Source organism: Labeo rohita, chromosome 21 (assembly GCF_022985175.1).
Source record: "Labeo rohita strain BAU-BD-2019 chromosome 21, IGBB_LRoh.1.0, whole genome shotgun sequence".
NCBI classification, from domain to species: Eukaryota; Metazoa; Chordata; class Actinopteri; order Cypriniformes; family Cyprinidae; genus Labeo; species Labeo rohita.
The window spans coordinates 19,535,159-19,554,852 of record NC_066889.1 but is presented as its reverse complement, the minus strand read 5'-3'; the positions used below and the strand labels follow the sequence as shown (position 1 = coordinate 19,554,852).

At 36.8% G+C, this 19,694-nt stretch overlaps 1 protein-coding gene across 8 annotated transcripts in view; it reads left to right on the top strand.

The window, feature by feature from the left end:
* vav2 (vav 2 guanine nucleotide exchange factor) overlaps positions 1-19,694 on the top strand; it is a 194,183-nt gene that overhangs the window by 123,181 nt on the left and 51,308 nt on the right. For 7 of the 8 annotated variants that reach the window (XM_051094019.1, XM_051094021.1, XM_051094017.1 and 4 more), the window contains exons 4-5: positions 1,520-1,588; positions 16,108-16,213. In XM_051094019.1, coding sequence (XP_050949976.1) covers positions 1,520-1,588; positions 16,108-16,213 — 175 coding nt within the window. Of the gene's footprint in view, positions 1-1,519; positions 1,589-15,486; positions 15,941-16,107; positions 16,214-19,694 lie in introns of those variants that run through there. The other variant, XM_051094020.1, reaches the window with a different exon arrangement.

The window sequence follows — 19,694 nt, the reverse complement described above, 5'->3', positions numbered from 1 at the left end:
CACTCAGTTGAATTGATTTGTTCAAAAACACTGATTCATTCGCAAACAAAACACTTATGAATGAGTCATTCACTCAGTTGAATTGATTTGTTCAAAAACACTGATTCATTCGCAAACAAAACAGCTGGACATCCTTATGAGTGAGTCATTCACTCAGTCGAATTGATTTGTTCAAAAACACTGCTTCATTCCCCAAAAAAACACTTATGAGTGAGTCATTCACTCCATTGAATTTATTTGTTCAAAAACACTGATTCATTCGCAAACAAAACAGCTGGACATCCTTATGAGTGAGTCATTCACTCAGTCGAATTGATTTGTTCAAAAACACTGCTTCATTCACAAAAAAAACACTTATGAGTGAGTCATTCACTCCATTGAATTTATTTGTTCAAAAACACTTGATTCATTCAGGAACGAAGCAGCGTTTTTTTTCTGTAGGTTTGTTTAGGTCTGTTTACCTTAATGGAGCAAAAACAGATGAAGTGTCTAAAACGGTGCAAACATATTTGCATGAAGACCAACTAGGGTTACCCTTTTTGAATACAGCGTTATTAAGCGTATATAATGTAATATCTATACTTTTTGGTTGCTAGGGTATTTGGTAGGGTCCTAGACTATTCTAGATTATTACATGGAGGATGCTTGGGTGTTCTGGTTTATTTGAATCCGTAATAATCAGCCATAGTAGAAAAAAGCATTTTTATGGAAGTGAAGCCACATAAAAGCCTATGTTGTGCCATTTATGGCCTGACAAATGTAGCATATTAAATGCATGTATAGCTCATTTCATTTCACACAAGAGCAGCAGTAGCAGCTCTTTCCAATCTTGATGTGAAGAGCTTCATAAAGCCATGATGTTTTGTGTTGGGAAGAAAGACTGCTTTATTCAAAGGTGTGAATCACGTCTATTAAATTGTTGTGACTTTGAGGCATACCCTATACACGATAAAGCGAAAGTGACAAGGCTTGCTTCAAAATCACTTTATTTTCCGTGCCTCATGTTTTTTGCATGCCGCACAGCACCTTTTGCCCCACATAATGTGTGAGATTAAGTGATTTGATGAGATCTCTGGAGGAAGAGCCATGCCATTAATCGAATAATTGATCGCTCCTCCATTTGCAGCTTTCTAATTGGCTGGTGAATGTTCGTGAGCCCTGGATTTAAAACCCCAGTGGGTCGGCTCTCTGAGGAGTCTAGAGTCTGACCCACAGTTATTAAGAAAAGGGCTGAAGTGTTTGCATTTAGGTGTCCCTGTCAAACTGCAAGAGCCCGTGTCATTCAGTCCTGCCACGGCCTTTTCACTGTGTCTGCTGTATTCTGTCGGAAATCAGATAAGTGTCTTTGAAACATCTGTCATATTGTTACAAACGTCAATCATGGAGGAGGTAGACGGCTCATGAATAAACCCACCTGTTGAATTATGGATGTTATAGCAGTCAGTCGTGCTATATTCTTTCCTTCTCTGCGTGCGGTGCCTAATGCTCTCTTTCTCATCTCTTTTCTCTCTCTCCCCAGGCCCTTTCCATCAGAGGACACTGCGCTGAATGAAGATGATGTGTACCGGAGCTTGGAGGAGTTGGCAGAGTAAGTGTTTTAAATCAGAGAAACAGAGTATAACAGCAAGTAACAAACATTCTCTCATTTAACCGTTCACAGTGCATTTTCAGTCCACTGGCTAATTTCCTTAAGGTGTGGTCACAACTTCAATTGTCAGTAGTGCAGCAAGTTAAAGGGATAGTTCACCCAAAAATGAAAATGACCCCATGATTGACTCACCCTCAAGCCATCGTAGGTGTATATGACTTCTTTCAGACAATTACAGTCAGAGTTATATTAAAAAATGTCCTGGCTTTCAAGCTTTATAATGGCAATGAATAGGTATTTAGATTTTGAAGACCAAAACAGTGCATCCATACATCATAAAAAGTACTCCACACATCGATTCAGAAGGCCTTTATTAACCCCCAGGAGCCACGTAGAGTACTCTTTTGATGGATGGATGGATGCACTTTATTGGACTTTAAAATCTCAACACCCATTCACTGCCATTATAAAGTTTGGAAGAATTTCCAAGACATTTTTTAACATAATTCTGACTGCATTCGTCTGAAAGAAGAAAGACATTCTTTCTTGGGATGGCTTGAGGGTGAGTAAATCATGAGGTAATTTTCATTTTTGGGTTAACTATCCCTTTAAGAAGTCACTTTCAAACCAGAAAGCTCTCTGTTGGCCAACACAGTGATTTTGTCTATGTGGGGAACTTTTTCGCAAAACGGTACACTTGGATTTCTGTTGAAATTACTAGGTTTCAGCCACAAAATTTCAGCAAGAAACTGTAAATGTGAACGCATCTTTAATAGCATTATTGTTTTTTTGGGGCTTTCTGGCTGGGATTTGTTTCCATTTGCTCCATTTGGATTTGCTAATCCTTGGAATTAATTTGATTTAAAAATGAGACTTTATAATGTGACAATGTTATTGCATTATATGCAATGAATGCTTTATTTTTCCAAGAACTTGTATGCCCACTTAAGGAAGACTGGTTTGTGTTTCATGGGAAATTATGCCACATTCAAGACAAAGTCGGAAGTAGCAATACTCAAGTTGAAATTTCCTGTTTCCAACCTCTAAGCATTCCAGTCATGTTACTTGGAATTCTCTGACCTCCTACTGAATATGCTCAATGGACCATTGCTTTACAGGGCTCTACGTTTACTCCTAACTTTATTTAACATTTAGGAGCACATTTGAAATTTCAGGAGCACCTTCTAATCAGTAGGCAAAAAATCTGATAAAAAATTAACCTTCCCATTATGGTGTGATATTCGACTCCTTAAAGTTATTTACATGGGAATTTTGGTTTTGTTGCTGTGGCATTTTTCTAACTTATGTCGTCTTTTATGTCAACTTAAAAAAAAATATATATATGTATATATATATATATATATACATATGTATATATGTGTATATGTGGTGGCAAGTCATTGATTTAATTTCTGAATCATTCATTCATTTGATTTGTTTGAATGGCTGATTCATTCAGGCATAAAGCAAGTGATTGCCTTTATGAATGGGAAATTGAATCATTGACTCACTAGATTCGTTTAAAAGCATGTTCATTCATAAACGAAGCACCATTGTGTTTGAATGGAGGCTTGTTTCAAACTATTTTTGACAAAAGTAGAGCAAAACAGGCAATGGTGTTATTCCATTATGCTATTCCAGTGGTTATTTTAAGTATTTAGGTAACTAGGAAGTGGTAGAATTCCAAATTCTCCATAAGAATTCAGTGTTTTATGGATCTTTTATTAGTTAATTATTATTAGTTAATGCAATTGGAATGGAATTTTATTTATTAGTCACATCTACACCCCACCCTCCCTGTCTAGTCAACTTGGTACAAATACCCTGGTGGTAAATGCTCTTCTGGTTACCATGGCAATGCCATGCCATGCTCGGAGCGTGGCAGGATGGCAGTGTGGGCGTTAAGAGGGGTGAGGGAGAACGAAGGAGGGGGTTGTGACAGTGGTGACAGGCCCGATTCCTCGCTGATTAATTGTGAATAATTAGGCAGCTGGGCGGATAGGTGTCATTCATCAGAGGAGGATGGCGTGACACAGGCCTGTTAGTGCAGACTGCATACATTAAACCTCTCAAAAAGCCTGTTAGAAACTTCTGTGGGGGTGTCAGTGGAGATGAGCTTAAGTCAGACCTTTAATAGAAGCCCAAAGAAACATAGCTTGTGTACGTGTTGTTTTGAACCAATTTAAAGTGAGGGTAGACAATCAGCGCAAATAAAAACAAAGCCCTGAGGGACTTAAATGTGGTCTGTCCTGGTGAACTTTATTGTCTTAACCTTGTTTTGTTGAAGGATTTTTATAGGGAATTACAAAGAGACATGACAGTTGAGGGTGGACAGGATCAGGCTGGATTTGAGCCTAGAATCCGGACTAGAGATTTATGTATCCTTCTGTAAATATATTTGGTGGCTGTCAGTGGACAGAACTGGTTTATGCTTCACATCTACACTTGAGCGCAACAAAGAAACATGGAGTAATGCAAAATGACGAAAAGGAACTTGAAGTGATGGTTGACTCAAAAATGAAAATCCTGTCATCATTTACTCAAGTTGTTTCATACCTGTGTAAGATTATTTCTTCTGTTGAACACAAAAGATCTTTTAAAGAAAAAAGGAAAAAAATGTGATGGTCCCCATTTACTTCCATAGTATTTTTTCATTTTTTGATGGGGGGACCATCAACTGTTTGGTTAGCGATATTCTAGAATGTTATCAAGCTAGACAACATAGAGGTTTTATTTATCATTAAAAATTACTTGTTGAAAACAAATCAAATTAGTATTATTTTGCATTGTATGCCATTGTTTCCAAAGAGCTCACAGCGTTTTGTAATTTTTTTGTGAAGGAATTTATTTATTTATTTGTTTTTGAGAAAAAAAAAAAAAAACATTTTAATAATGTTAATTTTCCTATTTCCTATTCTTTGCATAAAATGTACAGTAATACATTTTAAAGTATTTTATTCAATGGATTATCCACAAATAGTCAAAACATGTAATATATAAACCTCTTTTTCATTAATTTACCAGTAAAAAAAAACACTGGAAATCTGTAAACAAAAGTCTTGTTATTTTTTATAATAATAATAAAATTATTTAACTTTTTTTTTTTTAAGATATTGACTGATATGGAAGAGAAGAAGTTATTTTTGTTTCCTTTACGCACAAAAAGTATTCTCATAGCTTCATAAAATTTAGGTTGAACCACTGACACATGGTTTTATATGGTTCAATTTATTCTGACTTTTTTTTTTTTTTTTTTTTTTTTTTTTTAATTAAGCATTAGTCTCCCTTAGTAGCAAGCATACATTTTAAATCATGATAAACAATTAAAAACACACATAATGGTACCTCAATACCATGGTAAAAATATAACTACATGGTTTTATAGGTAGCCAATTTGCATGAAAAACGGTAGTCTAAAAACATTCAGTATAAATGCACAGATGCTGTAGCTTAATCACAAATACATACATACTATAATTATATACCATTACTCCTGTAATAAAATTCAGTGTGAATATCCCACATGGCTGCCACAATACCATGGTGCAGCGAGTGTTACTACAGTAAATCCATGTTAAATGATGGCGATGTGTAGATAGAAAAGCCTTCTGACTGTCTTATTGCACACAGCTTTAAACTAGTTTGAAACACAGAGTTATTTGTGTTCATCGCTGAATTCAAGTTTTTCACCAGCGTGACAGTGTAAATGCATCTCTAGTGAGCTCATGCAGCGCTGTGCGGCAGTTTGAACTTTGGTCCAAGCGGATAAGTGGTTTGTTTGAGTCGTGCTTGTTTCGTTACGCCTTCGGCACATAAAAATTATATTAAACATTTATTGAGCTCTTCATATTGTTTTATCAAATTATCACCCAGCCCTACATGAGGGTGAGTAATTAATGACAGAATTTTCATTTTTGGGTGAACTATCCCTTTAAGTTTGCAAAGCACAAAAAACATTATTATTAAATGTTAGAATAGTTCTGCCAACTGGTCCAAAACGTTCTCACACTGGCCCCGGGCATTTGGGTCATCTTTACTGTTGAGTCCTGGTATATGTGTGGCCATATGTGGACCTTTGACATTTTCAACGTCGACAGCCTCTTGCGCTGATCCGTATCGACTTTAGATGCTGCCTGATATGGCCTCAAGTGATTGCTGACCTCTTTCAATGTTCTTGATATCTCTATGCCATATGACCCTTCTTTACATGCAGATTCATGTCGAAACACATTTCAGTGCCTAATTTAATAGAGGTTAAACCCACGCCCAGCACACAAGCACTCACTGCACCGTCGGTGACGGAACAGTGAATTTGAGCGAATAAATGAAACTACCCATCCATACGGACCCATGACCTTTTAGAGCCGTAAATATGGTTCAGTTCCAACATAACGCTGCCGTCTGATTAATGGAAAGGTCCCCGATATGATGCGGCGGGACACAGTTTAACAAGCACTTTCATCAGGCTGCTCAGAGCTCTCTTAATTGGACTGTGATATCATTGTCTGCTTTAATGGAAATGTGCTTGAAAGGGTTTGCTGTAGTGCTACTGAACCTCAGGAAGTCATGCGGCTTCAATAGGTTTATTCATATAAGCCTTGTGTCTGTTTCTGTTAGATTGGAGATGTTTCTCAACATTGTGGCGTAAATGGGGCCAAATGCAGTGCGAATGAGAAGACTGCTGATTGTACTCAATTATAGTGTTGTATCTTTGGGTTATTGAAGTAAAGCGCGTGGTTCACTCGAGGAGATAAAAGGTAGAAAGTGCTAATCAAGGCGCTTTTGTGAAAGGTTAATGGTGTTGAAGAAGCTCTTTGGTCGGGCTTACTCTTGAATGTGAGAAATGACTCAGACACTCCTCTTCAAAGGAACATTAAAAGACAGACAGCGTTCACTCATACTGCTTACGGCCAGCAGATTTAAACTTTATAAGATTTACGAGACTGTGAAGGATGAAAGTCCGGTCAGGTCTGTATGTCAGACTTTCTGAAGGTCCAGACGATTCTGACGATCAATTGAGTAATCGGTCGATTATTCTGTCGATTAATCGAGTAATCCGATAATTATAATTACTTTTTTTGTGGTAATAAAACTAGACCTAAGCAAACAATAGCCTTTAAAATTACTTAAAATAAATATATTATAATATAATATAAATATAATATAATCATGAGGCAATAATAATTAGTTCAAATAATAGATCAAAAGCAAGTAACTGTTTTTTTTTTTTTTTAAACAAAACTGTATTATAAATAATAGGGCTAATGTACATTACGCTTTATAACGCCTACAGAGGGTGCCAACGGCCTGATGAATGTTTTTACACTTTACTGCATGATCCTTGTTTAATATTGACTAAACAACATTTAAATGTTTACATAACTTTTAATATTTGCCCATTTCTTTATGACTGTCATGCTACAGCCAGTATAATTTCTTGAATATGTGGACATCAAAATTTGCAAATTTTTGGTACTTTGCTGGTTACTCGACACGGGCAAAATGCAATCGGATTTTTTTAAATCAACTAATCAAATTGAGGAATCATGACAGCCCTATTAAACAGTGTGCTTGTAACTGTGATGTAACAGTGGTTCAGAAAGAGGACCTCCATCATCAACTATTGTGTTTATTTTCCCACACACCTCTGTATTCTGACATGTTAAAGGGTCCTGAATCAAGGACTGTGGTTTTGAGTGCTGTGTATTTCGGTGTGCACAGATCCAAACTGACTGCTGTTGGTAACTGAGTGGTATAAATATGGCAGGGTTGTTAATTCTGAGTTATTATCTGTGAGTAATTTGTGAGTTCACATCCAATCCAGCCCTATTGGATTTCCCAGCGTCACCATCTCTTTCCACTATATTTAATGTGTTCATCCAAAAACTGACAAAGCATGAAATTGTTCAATTTTAGCAAGCAGACTGTGTCCCTTTCTCCATCAAATAGCAATCAGATGTCTGGATGTACATCATGTCAGCAATGATTTACTTCATCCTAACTGGTTGCTGCAATGTTACATTCTCACCTGAGGCATTGTGGGTAGTGGAGCCTCAGGCTAAAGCACTCTGAGCTTCCAGGAGGGACAAACAACCGCCATTGGCACCTGTCTCTCCTGGCACCTCAGACTGAACTCGCCGACCTATTCAGTCAAGATGATGGACGTGTTTGGAAATTTGACAAACATTCAGTGGAATCCTCAAATAGTGTACAGAACGTCTCAACCAAGTTTTGCACTGTGAGAATCTGCATGTTGCTACATAGCTGCTTATTCAGCTCTCACTAGCCATTTTATAGGTACCCTGAAACAAAGATTTCATTTTGAGTGAGAAGTGAGAATTATTGGTAGCCCACATGACTTGATTTTCACATATATTTATAAGTAATGAAGCAGTTTAAGTATGTACAGTTGAGGTCAAAAGTTTACATACACCTTGCAGAATCTGCAAAAAACTCGTTGGATGACTCATTCACATAATGCAGCTGAAAAACCAAAGAATTTGTGGGGCCTGAAGGATTTTTTCTGAAGGATTCTTTTGCTGAAGAACAGCAGACAGTTTAACAAGGGACTCAAGAACAACTATCAATAAACAAAAAACAGCTGTGGATCATTCATGTAACAACACAGTATTAAGAATCAAGTGTATGTGAAGTTTCTTTTGAACAGGGTCATTTTTATAAATGCACTATTATTTTCTCTGGTGGACTATATGTAAACATCTTTTATGTGAAATTTCTTATTCAGGTTAGTACTAAATAAAAAAAATAACATGCTCTTTGTATGATCCCTCTTATTTTGGTAAAATAACATTTTTGCAGATTCTGCAAGGTGTATGTAAACTTTTGACTTCAACTGTATATTTTTAAGAAATCATTTTGATAATAAAGAAATAATTTTGTCTAGGGTTGTCACTAACGATTATTTTGGTAATCGATTAATCAGTCGATTATTCTGACGATTAATCGAGTAATTGGGTTATTATAACTTTTTTTTTCTAGTAATAAAGATAGACCCATGTGAATACTTCAAATATATAATAGCAATAAGGCAATAATAATTAGTTCAAATAAAGTATCAAAAGCCAGAAATCATATGATTTTATTATGCTACATCCACTGTAATTTCTTGAATATGTTGACATCAAAATGTCTAAACTCAGAGTGAGGGTTTAAACTTAAATTTTTAAATTGCAGTGAACAGTTAGCATATTGAGAAAGATATTGATGTATTCTCCTGTGTTGCATAGGTTTATAAATGATTTAACATACAAATCTGATGAAATAGTGCATGTTGCATTCCCAGTTAAATGCTATAATAAACCCAAACTCAGAATAATATGCAGAGATGGAGTTTAAGATGCTCAACACGTGTAAAATATAACTGATAAGCATTTACTGTAAATGGAGCCGCTCTGTAACCTACACACATGTAAATAATTAAAGTGCATATGTTAAACCTGCATCGCATGTATTTTTAAAAAATTGAATGGCAGGGTTAGTGAACAATAGCATTATGCTTTATGATTTTCAGATTGGTTTAATATATCATGCAGCCTTGGAAAACAGTCTAATAATGCGTTACATGGATTCTCGCCCGTAGAATGCACCACTTCCGGCATTTTGCCAGTTACTCAACGTGGGCAAAATGCAATCAAGAATTTTTCTTTAATCGAGTACTCGAATTGAATCAAGAAATCGTGACAGCCCTCATTTTGTCAGTATACTTCATTATTATTTTCTCCAAAATGTAAATGCATTTAGTTTTTTTATTTTGTGCCTGATCATTGAATTTGATTACAGTCCCAATAGAGGCTAATAGGGAGCTTTTTGCCCCAAAGTGCAGTTTGTTGTCTTCAAATAAGCTGAGACTCAAGGTCACATCTTCTGACAGGTATGCAAAATGCTACCTGTCTGATAACATATGTACTGATCTTTACACCATGTCGGTCTCTTTTGTTACACAGGGTCAGTGTGGTTGGGTCAGTGTGCCAGGCATGCAGAAACAGCATGTGGTCCTCTTTTCTTGCCATGCCCTGAATCCATGTAGCATGTTTTGCCAGTGTTATGAACTGTTACCCTTATCATCCCTGTCATTACTTAATCTCGGGTTACTGAGATCAGTTCTAGTATGACATTGTGCGGTGGAAGCTAACTTTTATTGACATACAGCTATGAGTTTGGGATGGATCCTTTGCTCTGCTCTAAACATGGTTTTCCCTTGCTGGGTTTGTGGTTGGCTAAGCGAAGGAAACAGTCAAGAATGCTGTTACACAAGTGAAATCAGCACTTGTGAGTGGTCTCAGAGCAACCTCTGCGGTCCTGATGGTTTAGACAGCATGAAACCACAAAATATTTCGTAACTTCAGTAAATTCTTGATTGTGGCCCAAATGGAGTCGCGCTCCGGTATGAGAAAGAATCTTTCCACATTTTCAATATACAGATTATGACTATTTACACCATATTGAATCATAAACCATTTAGGATTTTTTCCATTGGCACTCATGGATGTATATACTGTGTAAATGCCCACCCACCAGAGCCACAAGCTGGATCAGCCTTAATAATATCCATTTGACAGCGAAGCTGGTTTTTCGGTTTAATGTATTCTTGTGTAAAGATGCATTTTGTGTTTTTTCCATGCATGTGCTCATACTGATTATGGTTAAAAGTTTGATTTTACAGTGTATAATGATAGCTAATGGGGTTCTGACATTGCATGCAAAAGTGGGCAACCTATTTTTGACTTTCATATTTAAACAATAATGAGAAGGAAAAAAAAAACGTTTGTTTTTTGACAGTCTGTCGTCTTCCATCCCACGCGATACACAGAACCTCACAAGCCACTGTACAGATCACTGCACCTCACATAATGCAGCTAATGCTCATCCTTAGGGATTTGAGGTCACACGATACAGCCTTCAGAATTATTTTTGCCTCAGTTCCTTTGCAGTTTGGGACTAGTGTGATTCAGAGGGACAATGTGTTTTTTCTTTAGTCAAAGTGATGTGACAGACAGCAGCTCTGCTATTGGGGAAAGTCAACTCAACTAATGAGGGAGGACAGCAAGCCATCCGTCCTTCAGGGTGAACTGTACAACCTCAATTAATACTTCAAACAATCCCTTCTCCATGTGGACACAGTGCTGAATGTTAGATTGAGGCCAGCACCTTTCTTTTTATTAGCTTGTCCGTTTCTACCTAATGTTCAAACATGCATGCCATGTTTTGTCATTATGAAAAAGGAATGCCATTTAAATCATGTTCAAAAAGGTAATTATTTTGAATTCCGCAATTTTTGAATTCCCACGGTTCTCTCAAAGGATTTTCAAAGTGAAGGTAGTCCTGTCCACGTACTAGCCCTGCTGTAAAACACTGTTTTAATGAAAGACGGTTCATTTTGAGCATTTCACCCTTTTTTGAACTGATTGACAGAACAGTTTTCCCCCAGAACCTTCTAGTGGCCTTACAAATGTTTTGTAAGATTTTAATGTAAAATCTTAATCTTATTCTGAACAGCAATGTAAGCCGTAAAGAAACACAAACACAGACAGACGCCTTTGTACAGTACAGCATAAACAAACTCTCTAATAAGACCTTCTAGCGATACATCAAATTACCCACAATGCCCCAGGACATCTAATTTCAAAGAATTCCTGAATCCACACATTGTTCATAATAAGTAACAGTGGATTTGCTCTTATTCAGCAAACCAAACCATACCAAAAAGAATTTCAGTCACTCAAATATATAAAACACTCAATAATTATACTCTTGAGTATTATTTGTTCTGAAAGCCATGTCAGTGATGGAAGATGATGAAGTTCCATATAAAATACTGCAGCTGTTTGTTTAGTTTATATTTCAGGCAGCTGTTCTAGATGTGCAGGTATGGAAGGTCACAGATGGATTAACACCCAGCAGTTCTTGCCAGGCTAACAATCCTCCAACTATTGGCAACTCACTCCGGCTGGCTTCTATCCATCTATGCTGGTCTTGATTCAGATTCCCATGATTCAGTGAAACGGTTTTGGATATAAACTAAGATGGTGATGGCTGAGGTATTTATGTAGTCTACCAACACAGCCTTTTGCAGCAGCGTGCTTTGAGTTCCTCTGAAACTCAGCTAGATAAGTAAAAGTTCTCACTCTTATTTATTGCTTTATTGCGTTAGTCAGCTTACATTTCTAAAACTAGGAAACATACAGTGGTAAAACTTTGCGCAGGTTCTTCGCAAGAGAAGTAACATTAATTACTAAGCATGCCGTGTTCATATAACAACAGCGGCGGCGGCTTATAGTTCATGTTTGTGAAAATACAACGCCAAGTGAAACAGTAAAGTGAAGGGGATTACCCTATTTGCCTGAAAACCTTTATGTTTTAATATTATCTTGGCCATTCTTATCTATATTAAGTGCAAACATGTTGATTTCAGAAGATGCACGCCACAGTGGGATCAATTGCAGTGGCGTTTACAGTCTTCTCATAGTTTTAAGTCAAGTTTACGTACATGGATGTTATGTGAACTCTTCAAGTGAATAGGAATTATTAGCAATTTGTTTATTTATAAAGGGGCTATAGCAATCATAAGTACTTGTACAGCGGTAGCACCAGTATGCATAGCTATTCAGATGCAATGTTAGAAATAGCAGCAGCATGCTTAGCAAGCCAAATTATTATCGATAATATAGCAGTGGCAGCAGTGAACTCTCTAAGCAAAATAGGTATTTTATTACTTGCTTATCCAATAGGGTTTACAGCTGATTCTGCAGACTCAGACTTCATTGTGTTAGCTTATTTAATAAAGGGCCTTATAGCTATTCTTAGTACTTGTGCATAGCTGTTTAGATCGCAATGTTGGCTAATTTTAATAGCGGCAGCATTCAGAGCAGTTTCAAATGCAATGTTAAGTAACATTAGCAGCGGCATGCTTAGCAAGTTAGATTATCATTGTTTCTAGTATAGCAGTGACAGCATATAGTACGTTTAGTTGCATGAAATTCCAGTGAATCGCGTGGGGTAAGTAATGTGAAATAGGTATTTTATTACTTTTGCTATTCAACAGGGCTACAGTACTTTTGCAAACTTTTCAAAGTGAAATAGGCATTATTGATTGCGTTCGCTTGTTTAATAAAGAAGCTTATAGCAATTCTAAGTACTTTTGTGCAGTTGTATCAGCAGTATGTTTAGCTATTTAGATCACATTTAGTGAATTTTAATAGCAGCAGCATGTATAGCAAATTCACGTGACGTAACAAATAATATTAGCAGCGTCTGCATAGCAAACCAATTGTTATGTTGCCAATTAGGAAATACCTTAGTTGATTGAAATTTATTGATAAGATAACGCATGAATGGTAAGCAGGTGAATAGGCATTTTAGATTTGTGAACTCTCCAAAGCAAAATAAGTATTATTTCATTGCATTGTTTATTTAATAAAGGGGCTATAGCTTTACAGCAGATTTCGTGCAGCAGCAGTAGATTATGCTTAGCAGATTCTGATTAAATATCGTAACTGCAGCAGCTTGTAATCATTCTACAACACTGTGAATAGCATTAACAGCTCACGTTGGCATTAACACTGTATTAGCGTAAAATAGATCTTGCATAGCTGCTTGTATGCCTAATTAACAGAGTTTACAGCAGTTTAGTTTTCTTTGTGCAGTAGCCGCAGCCTGCATGGGCATTTAGTTATCAAGAATAATAATTTTCTCAGCAGCAGCATTTATAGCATTTCAAGGTCACAAATTCTATTTGATCACCAATTAATATAAATAGCAGCAGTATGTATAGTGAAACGAGATGGCTAGTGGGGCATTGTGGTCACTAGTTTAAGCTATCTGGTCAAACGATCAGGTACACACAGCAATAGTCCACTAGCGTTAAGCCATTCGGCAAAGCTGGCCCAGGTACACATAGATAGCAAACAGGCGGTCTCATGGCTTTTTGGAGCAGCAGCAGTACATATGTCTTGGCAATAGATCTGCTTATTCTGGGGGGTTTTGTCTCTCTATTTTGCCTTTATAAGGATGATTACAAGCATTTTATTATATAGCAGCAGTATGCTTTCATGCTACAGCAGCATGCATATTTTAGCTGTTTCGTTATCTCTTTCCAGCTTTGTTGGGGGGTTATTTTGTATGCTATTGTGCAGCAGCAGTATGTCTTAAATACTCACAGCACCGTATCGCCATATGCTTTGGCAGTAGCAAGTTCCTGTACTAAACTTATTTTAGTTGACTGAACTTAAAATTTTAAGACAGCAGGGTAACAAATTATTTTAAGCTGACTCAACAAATTGTGTTTTTTATTTTTTGCAGTGTACTGCAATAACCAATTCAGCAACAGCATAGCAGATCTATTCCGCCAAGACCAAATACATCAACATTGTCATATCCATTACCATGATAAAATCTTCAGAGAGTTGTCATGGAATGAATTAAAATTAACCAGCCTGGTGTGCTAGTCATGCCTGATTTAAAGAGATAGTTCACCCAAAAATGAAAATTCTGTCATTAATTACAGGGTTCGTACAAGGTGCAAGTATTTGAATTTGACTTTTTGAAATTTAAGACCTGGAAAACCCTTGAGATAGCAATGTTCTTGAAGAGGTACTTGAAAAGTGCTTGAATTAATAAGGATTTACTAGCAAAAACCATATCAAATTAAAAGCCATTAATTTTCAAATTTCAACATCGCTTGTAGTGATTTTAAAAAGCACTACATGATGGTTGAAACTGAGCTTTTCAAAACTTCAAATCAGTTAAACCATTGTGTCACAAAATTGTTCACCGTTTTGAGGCTCTCCAATTGGATTGTGTATTGCGAATCATTTGATTCAGAATGGGACTTCAAATTGAAATTATTCACTGTTTCGAAGCGCTCCAATTGGATATCGAGAATCATTTAATTTAGATTGGAACGGGTTTGTGAATCATTTCGCGAATTGAATGATTCAAATCAAATATGCAAAGTTCCGATCTAAGTCAAATGATTCACGATCTGTGCTCCGAGTCCTGATCTGAAATGATGGATCGCGAATCATTACTCAGATCAGGACTTCAGAGCATGGATAGTGATTCATTTGATTTAGATAGGAACTTCAGAGCGGCTAAGGTATTTTTGATGAAATACAAGAGCTTTCTGACCCTGCATAGACAGCAACGGTACTGGTAAGAACATTGTTAAAATAATCCATGTGACATCAGTGGTTCAACCTTAATTTCAGAAACCTATGAGAATACTTTTTATACGCAAAGAAAACAAAAATAACAAGTTTATTCAACAGTTTCTTCTCTTCCCTGTTAGTCTGAACAACATGAGGATGAGTGATTAATGACAGAATTTTTATTTTTGCGTAAACTATAAAATAATGAAAATAATCCCTCTAAAACCAGCCAAAAAGATCAGCAAACCAGGTTTGGCTTGTTTAAAATGTATTTTCAGCAGGGAAGTATTGTGTTCTGTGACACAATTAACTTTTAGTTTGTCGCAAAATAAGTAGTTTTGGCAAGGGATTGCTGCAGCAAATCAAATAACACACACTCCCCGAAGCCAGCAGGATGTGGACCAGTATTTTCTTATCTTTGTTGTTCCCCTAGCAAAATATTTCCTTACTATTAATCTTCATTTGCATTGAAATAAACATGTATTCTGCTAAAGAACGTGAAGTGTTATATAATAACAAAGTCATGGTACATTACTGCGTGGAAGTAATCATCTTACTAGCTAATTAAAAACTTCTAAAATAGGAATATGGCTTTCGAGAGCATCCTAGCACACTCACACAAGTTGTTAAATGCTAATTAGGATCTCTACGGCAAACTTCTTTGTTATCCGCTACACATAGATGCAAATATACTGCTGCATCTCATTATAAAAGCAAATGTTAATTTTGCTATCATCACTTGTTTTGGAATGAAGGGCTGAAAGAAGGATGGAGGGATGCGTTTGTATGTCTGAGACAGTGAGCTAATCTCCCGGGCAGGCGTTTGATTCAAGCCGCATTAGCTTTTCACACTTGTTTTAGCCTGCAATTGGACACATCAGCAGAAGTGAGGAAGGAACTTGTTGCTGTTTGGTCGCAAAGCCGTCTGGTGTGTATATGTGTGTATGTGTGTTTGAGAGAGTGAGTTCTTCTCCTAGGGAGGGATGGATGACTGATTTGATTGTTGCTGTGAGACACAGCTGGGACCAGGACACCTTCTGCGATGGCAGCCCGCTTTATTTCGGCCGTTCCTTTTCTCCCCTGAGAGAACAACGGCAGAATGTGCAGTGATGAATGGCATTGCTGTGTTCTCAGGGCTCTTTCGATGTCTGATAAACACATACACAAGGCTGCAAACTGTGTTAAGGTGCAGACTATATCCCAAATATTTCATACTTCTGTCTCAGACACTTTGCAAAGTGTCCTAACCAGGATCGATATGATTTCATGTTAAACTGAAAACTTAGTTAGCCCAAACTTTTGAATGGTTGTGTGCTTCCAGTCAGTGAAAATTCTGTTCTTTTTCTTGCGCAGTGAGCATGATGTGGGAGAGGACGACATATACGACTGCGTCCCCTGCGAGGATGACGGGGACGACATCTACGAGGACATCATCAAGGTGGAGGTTAGACAGCCCATGGTGAGTGAGCCACCATACGGACGACGCTCATTGGTGCGTGTGTGAGAGAGGATATAGATGGATTGTTTTCCTGTCATTTTCCCACGGCTGTGCGCGAGTTCACTTGCTCTGCTTACATTTGCTACTTTGCCTCCTTAATGCTGCAGATCAGATACATGCAGGTAAGTGTCATGCTGAACCGCACATGATTCTCTTATGCTCCTTCAGTGGTCCTCTTTCCTTTCCTTTAAATGTGTGTCGACGCAAGCCCTTGACCCCTTGCTGAGCAGGTCTAGAGTCCCAGTTCATTGAAACCCAACTATCTTATTTATTAAAGGAATAGGTGACCAAATCTAAAATATTTTGCCCTTGGATGTTTTAAGGAATGTTTACGCTACTATTTTCCATGTAGTGAAAGCATATGATGACCAGCAACCTAAAAGATTTTGATAGCATCTGAAATCTTATTTGCACATTCATATTTAGACTTGCCATATGAAGACGCTTCACACCAGACCATTGTTTCGCAGGACAGACCCATTTGAATATGCTGAAACCTGGGGCTACATTTCTAAATTGCACATTTGATCAGATTTGATCCTGAATACCATTGATTCTATGCTGCGTGAAAAGTGAGGAACATATTGACATTTATAAAAGCAGAAACTGACATGATAATGTTCTTATGTGTACACCAACTGTAGAGCATACAAATGACTTTCATATGCGACCTTGGACCACAAAAACAGTCATAAGTCACACGGGTATATTTGTAGCAATAGCCAACAATACATTGTGTGGGTCAAAATGATCATTTTTTATGCCAAAAATCATTAGGATGTTAAGTAAATATCATGTTCCATGAAGATATTTTGTAAACTTCCTACCATAAATATATCAAAACTTAATTTTTGATTGGTAATATGCATTGCTAAGAACTTAATTTGGACAACTTTAAAGGCGATTTTCTCAGTATTTTGATTTTTTTTTTTTTTTTTTTTCATCTTCAGAGTCCAGATTTTCAAATAGTTGCATCTCGACCAAATATTGTCCTATCCTAACAAACCATATCAATTGAAAGTTTATTTATTCAGTTTTCTGATGTATAAATCTCAATTTCTTGTGGTCCAGAGTCACATACAGCATTAATTCAGTTAATTCAACGTTGTTTATGAAAGTGTAAAGATAAACATACAATTACAATATACATTCAAGTATATGTGCAAATTAACTACATTTAAACTGTTTTTAATAATTACATCACTGAAATTAATTAATCTGTATAAATGATTTACTGAAAATAATAAGAATTTATGCCTATAGCACATACAATGTACGAAAAAACAGAAACTTGAAATTCAGAACACAAGTTGTTTAGACTACGTACAGTACTTTTACAGTATTTTTATTTTTTTTTTGTCATTTTTAAAACTTAAAAGCATGTGGTCTCTGCTTTCTAAAACAAGTTTGCGAACCCACTTGCATTACATCAAAACAGGGTTGGAAATTAACGAAGAATTTGGGCAAAAATGCCACCAAAATGAACAAAAATGCCCAATAAATTCAAGACAAAGGGGCAAAAAAGCCCCTGCACAATTAAACAATGTATTACGGCTGTCACCATTGAAATGAAATGTGAAAATTAATGAAAAGTGTCAATTCACGGAATTACATTTAGATGTGCTCACACTGAATTAGATTGCTTTTACATGCTGTTTTGTGCAGCGTTGAGCCTTATAACCAATGAAACGCGTTTCTGTTGAACTTAGGAATGCATTGGCCAATCAGAGGCGCTTAGATTAGTCAGCGCTGAAAATGCCGGAGCTGTTGTTGAGTGCGCACACTTGAGAATTCCCTCATCATGAACAACACAGTGCAGATATGATGTAAATAAAAGATTAATTTCGTAGCTTCAGTGATTATAATGGAAGTTTTTGCATAACTTGTGCTAGACTTGGCTAACGTCATGGACTGACATGTTTGTCTATGAAGCCAGAATGTGGCGTGCCCAAAACGAAACAAAAACATTTTATATTGTTTACAATATCGATATTAATAATCATTATTACGATGTAAAGAATAATAATCTGCAATAATGATTTTTGTCATAATATTGCAGCCCTATGAATGAATGATTGAAGTAATTGTGTAAATTTAAGTATTTGACATAAAGACGACATATGGATTTTATAATAATAAGGTGATTATAAAAATTGCTCTCACATATGTAAAAAAAAAAAAAAAAAAATGCTCCTGGAAATCAATTCCAGGAAAATTAATGGAAAATTAATGAAAAATTAATTTCTGACCCTGCATCAAAAGCAAGTGATTGTACATAATCAAATGCTCTGTTTGGTCATATAGATCTATTAGATCTCTTTATACATGAGTTTTATGGAAAGGAGCAGTGTGAACATTCTGCAAAACATCTATCTTTGTGTTCCACAGATAAAAGACTTTTGAAAGTCGTGGTAAACTTTTAATTGTTGATTAACTATTCTTTTTGATATTTGGAGTATTTTATTATCCTTTTTAATATTTGAGGTGTACTGTATTTATTATCCTTTAAGCTACATCATATTTTTTCAGCATATTTAAATCCATCTTGCAAAATAGATCAAACTATGAGCATTTATTTTACTGCTGGAGCATCTGCCCTTTGCCATAAATGAGAAAGGAGGGGAGGCTGACTCAGAGCTAATGTCCGTCTGAGTTTAAAGTGTGTGCTGTCACACCTAGTGAGCTAATGTTAAGTTATTTTAAACCCACGAGGGAGGAAATCCCTCCTGCAGACAGAAACCACCGGGTCCCGCCTTAATAGAGATACACACACGCACACTCTATATCATCGGAGAGATGCTACAACAAGGACACATTAGATTCGCAGTGGGACAAATACAGCAACTCAAATGAGGGAGAGAAAGAAACATGGGAGAAATTGAGTGTCAGAGACTAAGACAGAGGTGTTTCTAAACTGTTGTTGTTGCACTTGTTATATCTACATGTCAGACGATGTCCAGATTTACCACAATAGGCATTATTCAGTGAAATTCACAGATGTATTTGCCGTTCCCATTCCTGGCTGCTTTCAGTGTTGCTAGGCGGACCTTTGGAAGGATTTTCTTTCCCTTTCTTTTTTTTTCATCTTGCTTTCTAACGTAACAATTGTTTGTGATCTTGAATTTCTCTGGATGTGGGCAGGTTTGCTTTGGCTTTGTGCACCGCCAGGCCCAGATGTTCAAATGTGTGTTGTGATGTTCATTCCAGCTCTGGCCTTTAGCTGGCGCGCACCTTCCCCCAGCTCCAGCGTTATCGCCACTTTCTTAAACAAGCTTGCAAACCCGCTCGCATTACACAGAGAGCCAGTGATTACTCTTAATCAAATGCATCATGTTCTATTAGATCATTCTGTTGTTATTGTTTTGTGAATTGACCTCATTTAGTTCCTCAACCCTCATCAAAACCACATTTATGGCTTTCCTACAGTTCTTTGTGCTTTAGA